The sequence below is a fragment of the Hipposideros armiger genome, unplaced genomic scaffold (genome assembly GCF_001890085.2).
Source record: "Hipposideros armiger isolate ML-2016 unplaced genomic scaffold, ASM189008v1 scaffold_134, whole genome shotgun sequence".
Classification (NCBI taxonomy): Eukaryota; Metazoa; Chordata; class Mammalia; order Chiroptera; family Hipposideridae; genus Hipposideros; species Hipposideros armiger.
This window is the reverse complement of record NW_017731484.1, coordinates 1,658,161-1,670,575: the sequence shown is the minus strand read 5'-3', so window position 1 is coordinate 1,670,575 and position 12,415 is coordinate 1,658,161. Positions and strand designations below refer to the sequence as shown.

General features: G+C 50.9%; 1 protein-coding gene across 12 annotated transcripts in view; it reads left to right on the top strand.

Annotated features, from left to right (window-relative positions):
• Nucleotides 1-12,415, top strand: part of PLEKHA6 (pleckstrin homology domain containing A6) — a 39,574-nt gene that overhangs the window by 19,517 nt on the left and 7,642 nt on the right. For 10 of the 12 annotated variants that reach the window (XM_019649666.1, XM_019649668.1, XM_019649674.1 and 7 more), the window contains 11 exons: nt 194-343; nt 1,171-1,266; nt 4,202-4,313; nt 4,904-5,043; nt 6,002-6,151; nt 7,460-7,589; nt 7,797-7,903; nt 8,804-8,980; nt 9,924-10,091; nt 10,169-10,302; nt 10,820-10,965. In XM_019649666.1, the coding sequence (XP_019505211.1) occupies nt 194-343; nt 1,171-1,266; nt 4,202-4,313; nt 4,904-5,043; nt 6,002-6,151; nt 7,460-7,589; nt 7,797-7,903; nt 8,804-8,980; nt 9,924-10,091; nt 10,169-10,302; nt 10,820-10,965 (1,510 nt within the window). The remainder of the gene's footprint in view (nt 1-193; nt 344-1,170; nt 1,267-4,201; nt 4,314-4,903; nt 5,044-6,001; nt 6,152-7,459; nt 7,590-7,796; nt 7,904-8,803; nt 8,981-9,923; nt 10,092-10,168; nt 10,303-10,819; nt 10,966-12,415) is intronic. The other 2 variants (XM_019649663.1, XM_019649672.1) reach the window with 2 other exon arrangements.

Sequence of the window (12,415 nt, the reverse complement as noted above, 5' to 3'; positions counted from 1 at the left end):
GCTCTTAACCAACTGAGCCACTCTGCTGGCCCTGTCCTGCTCTTAATCAGACTTGCTGAAGCTCTCCTGGGGAGCCTTAGGGGGAACCTCTTCTGAGCTGCCTTGTGGAACCTCTAGGGCTCAGGCCTGTGTTGCTAACAATGCCAGAGAGATCTTGGGGCTGCTCATAACTTTCCCCCCTGCCTTTCTTCAGGAAAGCCTGGAAAGTGCCTTGATGGGGACCCACCAGGAACTCGAGATGTTTGGAAACCAGCCCACCTACCCAGAGAAACTGTTGCACAAGAAGGAGTCGCTGCAGAACCAGCTCATCAATATCCGGGTGGAGCTGTCTCAGGCCACCACGGTAACCTGCGTACTGGGTCTGCACCCTGCGGGAGAGCCACCCCTTCCAGGTGGTGCTCCCCTAATCCCCATTCTCCTAGGAGAGCCAGAGCAGGGTGCTCCTCTGAAAGGGGCATAAACTTTAACACTGCCTTGCAAATAGGCAGCCAGTATGCCAGCCTGCTTTTTCCATAAAGTCTCCACCAAGGACACTGGCGAATTTTCCACCAACTACATCTGCACCAGGATTTGTTCAGGACAGCATAAAACTGGGGCCACTCATTTCCTTGGCTGCTCTAATACCTTTGCTGCCCACCTCTATCCTCTCGCCTGGAAACCAAGGACACTGGCGGCAATGCTGCTGCTCTGGTCATTTCCCGGCGGGCACAGGGCAGACCCTACAGTAAAGACTGACTGGGTAATAGCTCTAGGGACAGCAGCAAAAGCCCCAGGAAAGGGTGGCCCAGAAAGGAGGACAGGCTCTAACCTTGAGAGAGCAAACATCTTCCCTCTGGCCCCTTTACTTTCGTCCTCCAGTTTCAATCGCCCAATCTGGGGAGAGCAGTGGGATGAGGAAGCCATGTTACCTGCTCTGGCCTATCTACATATCTTGAGAGGATGCTGTCGTCTCTTTATTTTGGTTTGCAGCAGGATGGGCTATGGCACCTCTTGTAAGGCTAGGGTTTGGCTGTCATCAGAATGCCTTGGCCCTATGCACTCTCCTCCTGGCCTGCTGTGCCCTCCTCCTAGACTTGCCAGACCTCAAACACCTTGGCTCCAGGCCCCATAGCAGGATGAGGAGGAATGCTAAGCGATGGCAGCTTTCTCAGTCAACCCTCCCCAATGCAGGCTTTGACGAACAGCACCATGGAGTATGAGAACCTTGAGTCAGAGGTCTCTGCCCTTCATGACGACCTCTGGGAGCAGCTCAATTTAGACATCCAGGTAAAAAGGGCCCTAAACAGGCAGGGGTTGGCATGTGCTTTGGGTCTTCCCTTTTCCTTTTGTCCAAAAGAGACCAAAGTGGCTCCTTTCTTGCTTTAGAGATTTCAGAGACTTAACATGAGGAGTTGGTTCTAAGATAAAAGACAAGGTTCAAGGCCACTTAAGCAGACTCTAAATTTCAGGATGAAGATAATGTGGGATTCTTCACTTCCATCAAATCACAGGAGATGGAGTCAAGTGGAAACATGGGAATTTAGGTTAGACATCAGGTGTTTTAACAGACTTATAAATAAATATAAATATATTTATAAATATACGAGGTCTGACAATTAAGTTCGCAAACTTCCCACCGTATGCTTACATTGGCAGCACTGTACAAACAGCTTGGTAAGGTTTCATAACCTTGGTGTATCAGTGTCTCACAGCTGTGTTCGTGTTGATGTGTGGCAGTATCTTGCTGAGTAGCGTTCATTATTGTTGTTGCATATTTTTGTGTGCCGTCATGAGAATGCCTGAGCTTGAATTCGAGCAACAAACAAACATTAAATTTCTTGTTAAATTTGGCAAGAGTGGAAGTGAAATTGGGGACATGTTAGTCTAAGTTTATGGGGATAATGCCATGAAGAAAATGGCAGTGTGCAAATGGATTAAATGTTTTTCTGAGGGGAGAGAATGCATCATTGATGAAGAGCGGTCAGGGCAGCCAGTAATAAACAGAACTGATGAAAATATTGCAAAAAATCATTGAATTATATGTCAAAATTGTTGGCTGACTGTGAGAAGCATAGCAGACCAAGTAAATATCGATAGGGAAAGTTAGGAAAATCTTAACTGAAAATCTTGGCATGAGAAAGGTATGTGCAAAAATGGTCCTGAAGGAGCTCACCGATGAACAAAAGCAAAAGAGAAGTCCGTTTGCCAAGACCTTTTGGAGAGGCAAGACGATGTTTTGGCCATGTTATCACTGGTAATGAAACATGGCTGTACCAATACGACCCTAAAACAAAGTGTCAAAGTGCACAATGGAAGTCAGCCAATTCTCCACAACCAAAAAATTTCCGTCAGTCGAAATCAAGAGTCAAAATGATGTTGCTGACCTTTTTTGATATCAGCGGGATTATTCATTATGAATTTGTACCAACTGGACAAACAGTTAACCAAGTTTACTATTTGGAAGTGCTGAAAAGGCTGCGTGAAAAAGTTAGACGACCTTAACTTTTCACCAACAATTCATGGCGCTTGCATCACGACAATGCACCAGCTCACATGGCACTGTCTTTGAGGGAGTTTTTAGCCAGTAAACAAATAACTGTATTGGAACACCCTCCCTACTCACCTGATCTGGCCCCCAATGACTTCTTTCTTTACCTGAAGAGAAAGAAAATATTGAAAGGAAGACATTTTGATGACATTCAGGACATCAAGGGTAATATGACAACAGCTCTGATGGCCATTCCAGAAAGAGTTCCAAAGTTGCCTTGAAGGGTGGACTAGGTGCTGGTGTCAGTGCAGAGCTTCCAAGGGGAGTGCTTTGAAGGTGACCGTAATAATATTCAGCAATGAGGTGTGTAGCACTTTTTCTAGGATGAGTTTGCGAACTTAATTGTCAGGCCTCGTAAGATAAACATAAATCTCTCTCATAACATGAGAAGAGTAGGCAGTTTGGGAGCAATCCACTCAGAAATTTTAACATAGGAAGAGGCTTTCCTTTCTGGGACCAGTTAGAAACACTCACCTGGAGGCAGGAGGCTGGACACATTGACCTTGGGGCATCTTGTTCTTTTCCTCCTCCTGCCTTTTCTCTGCCTAGGCTTTGCCTGTTCTCTAGGTAGCTTTGCAAGCCCCATATCTCTTATGCAGTTAAATCCCTCATTTCCCCCATTTTCTTCCTGTTTTCTTCCTCGTAACAAAACTCACCACCCCAGCCTTCCAGCTGGTTAGGGAGGGTGAGGTGAAGGCCCTCCTGGTCCAAAGGACCCAAATGCCACCATGTTCTGCAGGCAAGCCTCACTTTCAACATGCACATTTTTTAGACGATAGGGTAGTATCATGGTCAAGAGCACCAGCTCCTGGAACAAACAGACCCAGATTCAGATGGGGGTCACAGGACTTACTAACAGATGGTTGGGCATGAGGCCCTTCATCTCTGAAGTGGGGACAGCTGCTGCCCTCGCCTCAGAGCTGTGCAGCCTAAATGGGTTAGTGTACACAAAGCACTTAGCACAGCGCTGGGTGCAGGGGGTGCTAAATAAGTGGTGGCTGTTATTTTTCAAAGAGTGAACACTGTAATTGAATATAATTCACGACTATTTGAACACATGTTGGCTGTGGGTATTACAAAAGGGCTGTTTGAATGTGAAGAAAAACAAGAAACTGGAAGCTCTCACCCCTGGAAAACAGGCTACCATAAAATATCCTCCTAAAGGGGCCATCACTCCAAGACCACCCTGGTCTCCCGTGGGGGGCTCTGAGGGGTGGGCCATCACTCTCTCTTGGTTCTAAAGCCTCAGGTTTACCTGAAGCCCTCTCCTCTGGCAAATCTGACTCCATGTTATAGATGCTGAAGAGGCAAAGGCTGTCTGTGAAAAAGATGAATGTCCTGGAGAGGTGTGTGTGTGCTGTGTGTTGTGTGTATGCTGGAAGGATGTGTGTGTGTGTGTGTTGGAGAAATGTATGTGTGCTGGAGGGATGTGTGTGTGTGTGTGTATGTGTGTGTGTGTTGGAGAAATGTACGTGTGTATGTGTGCTGGAGGGATGTGTGTGTGTGTGTGTGTGTTGGAGAAATGTACGTGTGTATGTGTGTGTGTGTGCACGTGCGTGTGTGCGTGCGTATGCTTACATAGGTTCCTGCCTACTGCTGGTCCGAGGGATGCAGGGAGAAGGCTGGGCTGCTCCTTTGCAGCCACTGCCTTGACTGGCTCTGTGGCTGTTGCAGAATGAGGTACTCACCCGGCAAATCCAGAAGGAGATCTGGAGGGTCCAGGACGTGATGGAGGGGCTCCGGAAAAGTAACCCATCCCGGGGCACAGACACAGCCAAGCACAGAGGTGGGTACCTCCTCCACCTGCCTCTTGGGCTCCTGGCCTCACCAGGAGTGCTCCAGTGTCTCTGACCTCCGTCCCACACTTCTCCAGGCCCTCACACTGTGTTCAGAGCCAGCCAGGGCCTTCTCAGGGCCCCAGAATCTTCCCTGGACCCTGGGATGGTAGGTAGGGCTCCCTTATCCCCCACCCCAGGATAGACCAGATATACCATTCAGAGACTCTGTCAACCCTGATACCCTAGATTCCTCCCCGGAAAAGGTCAAAGAGCATAAGCCCATGGGCCCCTTGGTGGTCTGAGACCACTACCTTAGTAACTTGCTTCAGCCTTGGGACCTTGAGCTGGCTTTCTTTGACATCTTGGGAGCAATCGCATCACTTCCTTCCATCATCTTCCCCTGTGCAGCACACCTCTCCAGCATGTGACCCAGCCCCTATAATAAGGAACTTTGGCAGGCCTGAGTGGCTCTGAGACACTAAATCCTCCCTCCCACGTTCCTGGATTCACCCTGGCCTCTTCTACCTATGGAGCCCATCAACACTCCAGGTCACACCCCTACCCCATCCCTCATCTCTCTCCTCTTGTTTTCCCCAAGGAGGACTTGGCCCCTCGGCCACCTACAGCTCCAACAGCCCTGCCAGCCCTCTCAGCTCCGCCAGCCTCACCAGCCCCCTGAGCCCTTTTTCACTGGTGTCTGGCTCTCAGGGGTCCCCCACCAAACCTGGGTCCAATGAGGTAAGCTGAGAACACGGAGTAGAAGGTAGGTGGGAGTGGGAGGATCAGGTCCTCATTTGCCTGAAACTACACAAGTTCTGTGCCCATGGCTTCCCCAGAGGCCTCCAGCACTAGTGCTTTGGTACTCTGTCTAAGGTAGTCATTCTCACATCCAGTTTGGTGAACTTTCCTCCAGATTTCTCCTTTCCCTGTTCTCGTCTCCATCTGCCATCTCTAGCTTCCTTTAAGGGGAGTTCCTTCCATAGCACCAGGATGGTTAGCCAAGATACCAAATACTTTATAGGAATTTAAATCAGGATTGTTCTGGGGGTAAGAGGGTTGAGGGCTGGTACGGGGAGCAGTTTCCTAGTCAGTCAATCATCAAGTGTTTAGTGAGGCTCTACTGTGGGTGAGGGATAGTAGGAGGCTCTCTCAGAAAGACACCCACGCACACCCAAGGCTTTCAGTTAGGGAGCCCAGCGTCCAGTAGGGACCAAGACCAATTCACAGTTAACAACCCGCCGCAGGAATGTGGCTCTGGGTGTCTCGATACCGAGCCACATGGTTCAGACTGTAAATGCTCCAATGTTCCAAAGAGGGTGGAACTTGAACTGGGTCATGAAGCATTGGGACAGGTAGAGGAACAAGGCATCACAGGCAGGAGAGATGGCAGAAGCACAGGTACAGGGGTGGGAATGCGTCCAGTGTGATGGTGGGGCAATGAGGAGAGAACCTTGGAGAAAAACTGGGGAGCACTGGGGAGTGTACACAGGTGGGGCTGAATCAAGGCGAGCCTGGAAGGCCAGGCAGAGCATTAACTCTGCAGTTGGAGCTCTGTCCAGGTCACGGGTGGGCGTTTGGTGATCCAGGGCCCACCGGGTCTCAGCAATGTCATCTACTTCCTGCTAACGCTTTTCTCTCCTGCTCTCACAGTGGCTGCTCTTTTGCCTCCTAACGCTCTGGCTTCTCTCCGCCTCAGGAGCCTGGCCCACCACGGCCTCCCCTCCCCAAAGCCTACGTCCCCCTGGAGTCTCCTCCCACCGTGCCTCCACTCCCTAACGAGAGCCGCTTCTGGCCATACCCCAACTCCCCTTCCTGGCACCGCAGTGGCGAGACAGCCAGGGGTCAGGTACCCAGCACCCTTGGGTCCTGGAGGGCAGGGGTGGAGGGAGCGGGACAAAAGGCCAGGTGAGGGGGCAAAGCAAGACACTGAGTCATTTCCCCGTTCCAATATTAATTTTCCTACACCTCAATTTCCGCTGGGCCCTCTGTGCAGCTGGACTCCGGGTTAAGGAAAGGGATGGTTGAGACACTCACTAAGGCCCTCATTCATCTATTTGCTTTCTGTGGACAATGGGGAAATGAGTCACTCCTGGGTGGCCCCTGGCCATAGGTGATGGCATGACCCACTCCTTACCAGCCTGATCAGATGATGGGCATCAAGGGACACCCCCCACACACACACACACACACACACACTCACTCACACTGGTGCCATTCCAGTCCTTCTTGCTCTTGTCCACCCCAGGCCCCAATCCTCCCGTAATCTATTTCTGTCTCTGCCTTGCCTATATCCTCTCTGAGTCTTACCAGCCCCTGTAGTGTAAGGATACAGGTCCCTTTATCCCCTGTTCTGGCCCCTTCTCTTGCCTGGATCCCTAGCCGAGATCCAGGTGAGTTGTGCAGTTAGGTTTAGAAGAGGCTGCATGGTGAGTAGACAGAGTCCTGTACCTAAAATTGGGAAACCCATATTCTCATCTCAGCTCAGCTACTGGTACGTGCATAATTCTGAGGGTCTGCCCAGTAAGGTGGGCAGAGCAGGTAACAGCACCTCTGTTTTACCGATGGCGGAAGTTGATAGGACCTATCTATGCTCTCTAGCTGGGCTAGAGTGGAGGTTTCTAACCTCTGGCCTAGGTTTCTTTCTCTGTGCCCCTCATGGAGACTTAGATTCTTCAATTGCACAATGGGAGGTAATGGCACAGATGATGGCTGAGGTCCCTTCTAGTCCCCTGATTCAGTGAGCCACAAGCTAAGTGCCCCTTTCTTGCCCCCAAAATCCTGGTACCAAAGCTCACCTGGTTCTTTTGCTCCAGCACCTGGTTCTTTTGCTCCAGTCTCGGGTGCTATCCTGACAGAATCCTCAGAGATCCTTGGTCGTAGCCCCCTTCTCTGGCTCACAGCAAGTCCATCCTTCATGGTGCTTGCCAAGGGGACTGGTCGGGTTAAGGGAGCTTCTGGAGGCCTGAGCCCTCATTTCTTCTCAAGATGACCTTGCATTTGGCCGCCTAATGCCTCCCTGCCCACTTCCCAGCTGGCACATATAGAGTGTCCCTGTCCCATATTTTTAACAATTGATAAACAAAGAAACATCACTAAGAGCCAAATTCCTGCCACTTGCTCTAGCATCAGACATCTTCTCATCCTTTCTTCCCAGCCTAAGGCAAGCTGTGAGCAAAGCAAGAGAGAGCCCCACCAGACATCACCCCTGGACACCTCTAGAGACACCAGCCTTGTGCCCACCAGGCAAGAGGTGGAGGCGGAGAAGCAGGCAGCCCTTAACAAAGGTACTTCCTATGCCGTCCTCCCCTAGAACTAAGGCTAAGGGTCAGAGAGGCGTCCAGGGAGGCTCTCATTCACACCCAAAGAGAGCACTTACCCCCAAGCCTCTCATCTCTGAGGTGGGCGAGACTGAGCCTGTCTGCGAAGCAGGCACCCTGTCTCCCTGCCTTCCTCTCTTCATGAGACCCATTAGCTGCTCCTTCTCCCTGCAGTTGGCATTGTGCCCCCGCGGACAAAGTCACCCACCGATGAAGAGGTGACCTCATCAGGGGTAGTGAGGAGGAATGCCAATGGGCTCACCAACGGACTCTCCTCCAGAGTGAGTATCCCCCTTGCTGGACTTCAAGAGCTCGGCAGGCCTGTGCCAGGCCGGGAGCCCAGGGCCTCTGTGTGTCCACCCAGCTGTCATTACTGTTCAAGAAACCCATGACTGGAGGGAGAAAGCAGGACAAGCAGCAGGAGAGCAACCGCCCTACTGGGGGAGTTCTTTAAGGAGACCTGTCAGGGGACAAGAAAGATGTGCATAACAAAGATAAAACAATAGTTAACAAAATTATTACCATGTGCCAATGATGACATGCAAATGCAGCAAAAACCAGTGGTCAGAGTCCAGGGTGCTGGCCCAAGGCGGTGTGTTAGTGTCCCGGGGCTGCTGGAAAATTCACAAAATACCACAACCTTGGTTGCTTAAAACAACAGAAGTTTATCCTCTCACAGTTCCAGAGGCCAGACGTCTGAAATTAAGGTGCTGGCAGGGTTGGTTCCTTCTGGAGGCTGTGAGGGAGAACCCACTCCACGCCTGTCTCCTAACTTCTGGTTATTGCTGATAATCCTTGGTGTTCTTTGGCTTATAGACACATCACTCCAACCTCTGCCTCCATCTTCACAGCACCCTCTACTCTATGTAATCTCCTTGTCTCTACAAGGACACCCATTATTGGTTTTAGGGTCCACCCTAATTTAGGATAATCTCATCTTGAGATCCTTAATTATATCTCCAGTATAAAGGATATGACATGATACCCTTAATTCTAACCCTATTTCCAAATAAGATCACATTCACAGGTACTGGGGATCAGGACTTGGACATATTTTGGGGGGATCGCTATTGAACGCACTACAGGCAGGCTTTGCAGAGAAGGGAAATTTAAGGGATTAGGGTGGATGGAAAAGCTGGGTGGGAGATGTGGCACCTGTCAGAGCCCGTCTCCCACTGCAGCAGGAGCGCCCCAAGAGTGCCATGTTTCCCGGCGAGGGCAAGGTCAAGATGAGCGTGGAGGAGCAGATTGACCGCATGCGGAGGCACCAGAGCAGCTCCATGAAGGAGAAGCGGAGGAGCCTGCAGCTCCCGGCCAGCCCGGCCCCTGACCCCGGACCCCGGCCTGCCTACAAAGTGGTAACGTCCTCCCAGACACCCATAGGCATGGCCTGGTATCTGCCAACACTGCCCATTCCCGTGGTGTAGCCAGCCTGGGCGGGAGAGGTCGGGGGTAGGCTGGGTTTAGAGAGGGTGGGGGCTGGGGAGGACACAAGCTGGGCACCTGGGGGACCTGGAGGAGGCTTCTCCCCACCGAGCAGAAGAGACCCTGCAGCAAGTGTTTCCTTCTTTTGTATTTAAAGAAAAATAACTCACAAAAAGGGGTGCTGTTTTTGTTGGAGTAAATTACACAAAATACAGTTGGTAGAGGATAGTACAAAATCCACCACGCAGAAGCAGCCACCACTTGCACACATTTCTAGAGCACTTTCTGTGTGCGTAGCGTTGGGCTGGGTATACTGAAGACACCTGTAATAGCTTAGAATTTAATGGCACAATACAGTTCACTGCTCCCTTTCATGTTATTATGTTTAGTCCTTTCAACAATGCTTGGTTAGTAATTATTATCCCTATTTTAGAGCTAGGGAAACAAAGTCACAAGACTTTGTTTTGTGGGCCACACAGCCATGAAGTGCAGAGCTGGAAGAGCCCAAGGCATCTGCCTAATTTTTCTTTCCACTAAATTTCAGAAATACAGAAAAGTTATGACTTTAGAAGTCCTACCCACGGTTTACATTCTAGTTGGTGGATTGGAACTTCCGTAATATGAAACAGTAAGCGACCAACGTAAGAACACTGATTCAGCTCTCCAAAATATATGGCACAGGAGGTGAACACAGGGCACAGCAGGATAGGGAGTGACAAGTGTTGACAAGAGATAGTAATGAGATTTTTACCTCCAGATGCTTGTAGGTGGGCAGGCTTTGGATAAGCAGCACAGAAGCAGTAGGGTGATGGCCAGATTGGGTGTCCTGGGCAGGGTCAGTGAGGACATGGCATAGTTAGGGCTGCTGTCCCCTAGGTGCGCCGTCACCGCAGCATCCATGAAGTGGACATCTCCAACCTGGAGGCGGCCCTGCGAGCAGAAGAGCCTGGTGGGCAGGCCTATGAGACGCCACGGGAAGAAATTGCCCGGCTTCGAAAGATGGAGCTGGAGCCCCAGCACTACGACATAGACATCAATAAGGAGGTGAGCAGACTCCAGGAGGCAAAGGGGGAGTAGAAGCTCTAGGACGGATGGAGGCAGTGACCTGGGTCCCTCCACAGCTCTCCACCCCAGACAAAGTCCTCATCCCCGAACGGTACATTGACCTGGAGCCTGACACTCCCCTGAGCCCCGAGGAGTTGAAGGAGAAGCAGAAGAAGGTGGAGAGGATCAAGACACTTATTGCCAAATCCAGGTAACAGGCCTGGGTGAACCTCCACTTCTGCCCACCTGGCACCTAGGACGCCTGAGGCACTAGTGCCACTGACTCCAGCACCCCAACCCATGTTGTTAGGGACCCTGGGCCTCCCCAGCAGGGAGTAAATGGAGACAGTGGCTCAGGGCAGCGGACTGGGCCCAGCCCTGTGGCCAGGGCAATAAAGCTGCTGTTGGATGCCCAAAAGACCTGCCAAGCTCATGCACATGCTCTCATCAAAACAAACTGATGGGTTGCCCTCTGGTGACTTATTTTCCCCTTTAAGGCTGCTCTAAATGTTTACTTGAACTTTCTAATTCATTTTAAAATATTGTGGGTAGGGGTCCCGACATGTGTTTTGCCAGGTCCCACTCACCCCTTGGGACAGCCTTGCTGGGGACCAGAGTCTACACGTGCACAGGCCCTTGCCCCTTCCCCCACCAACCTCAGTCCACCGCACCCCCCAAGCCAATTGGACCATCCTGTCCCCCCACCATGTCTGTCTGTGCCTCTTCAGTATGCAGAACGTGGTACCCGTCGGCGAGGGGGACCTTGTGGACGTGCCCCAGGACTCAGAGAGCCAGCTGCAGGAGCAGGAGAAGCGGATTGAAATCTCCTGTGCCCTGGCGACCGAGGCCTCCCGCAGGGGCCGCATGCTGTCTGGTGAGAGGGGCTGGGCCTCACTCTGCCAGGGAGACCGGCTGACCATGTGTAGGGGAGGAGGCACGGCGCTGCGAGGGGGCCAGGGACAGAGAGGAACAGGGCCAGGGAGACGTTCTTCAAAGTCAGGATGGGCATTTATTGAGCACCATGTACTGTGCTAGTCTCAGGGGGCTGCACAGGGGCCAGAGTTGCTGGCATGCTGGAGATCAGAGCCATGATGACCCTCCCGCCACTATATGGAGGAATGGCCCAAGCCATGCAGAGGTCACAGGGAGCCAGTCTACCTGGGCAGGTCGGGAAAGGCACAGAGAAAAGGTGATAACTGACTCGATTGGGAAAGATGAAAGTATTTACTAGTTGTGGAGTGAGGGCCAGGTATTCCAGGGTATCCTTTCACTTCCCATTTTTGCTGCATGCAGATAGAAAGCATGAGTGAAGGTGGTGCAGGTGACCAAGGAGCTAGGGCTGATACAATCACCGCTTTGGCTACTGACCCCAGCCTACTTTTCTGCTAAGAAAAGATGAATCTGAGGAACTGACTTCACACTGGTGTGAAGGGCAGCAGGTCCCAAGTGGATACCATGAGGTTAAAGTCAACAGGGTTTTAACTTCTGCTTGGCCTGAGACATGGCCCGGAGTAGATGAGAATGTAGTTGGCAAGAATGAAACGAATGAGGATGGAAAGAATGAAAGAAATTCTGTATGAACAGGAGCATGAAAGGTAGAGGAGACAGTGGTTAAGTCATGAAGACTGGGAAACGGAATATTTTCTCCTTCTCAAGACAACGTGGTTAAAAGGGAGAGGAAGAGGGAGAGGGAGAGGGAGGGCTTTGAAGGCCAGTCAAGAGGGATGGATGCCAGGTTTGCGATGACTTTGGTCAAGGAAATAGAGACAGATGTGCCGGCCACAGTTACAGCAGCCTGGGCGAGAGTGAGGCAACAAGCAGATAAGGGTTTGGGCTAGGAGCTCATTGGAGGGGGTGGTGTTTCATGTTGATGATTAAGAGGGTTTGAGTTATGGATCTCTGAGACTCCAGTTCCTCATCTGTGAAATTCAAATCAAAATACCTGCCTGGTGATGTGAGGAACAGAAACAATGTGTGCTAAGCACCTAGCACAGTGCCAGGCACTCAATAAGTGCCCAGTGAATGCCAGCCACCTGTAGTAGTAGTGGCGTTGGTGGTAGTACTAGTTGAAATAGCAATAGCTGAAATAGAAATAGGAACCAGTTGTGTTTTGGGGTGTTTTTTTTTAGTGATTTTAAATATGGATATTTTAGAAACCAAAGGGTCTTAGGCTACAAAGAAGGGGATTTAAGTAAGCCTTAAGAAAGAACCTACTGGCAGTTAGGTATAATGGACATTAGATGGGTGGCCAGGAAAAGCCCCTGGGGGTATTTCGGAGAAAGGCTGCCAGTGAGCTGGAGTTGAGGGCAAGAGATGGCTTCAGA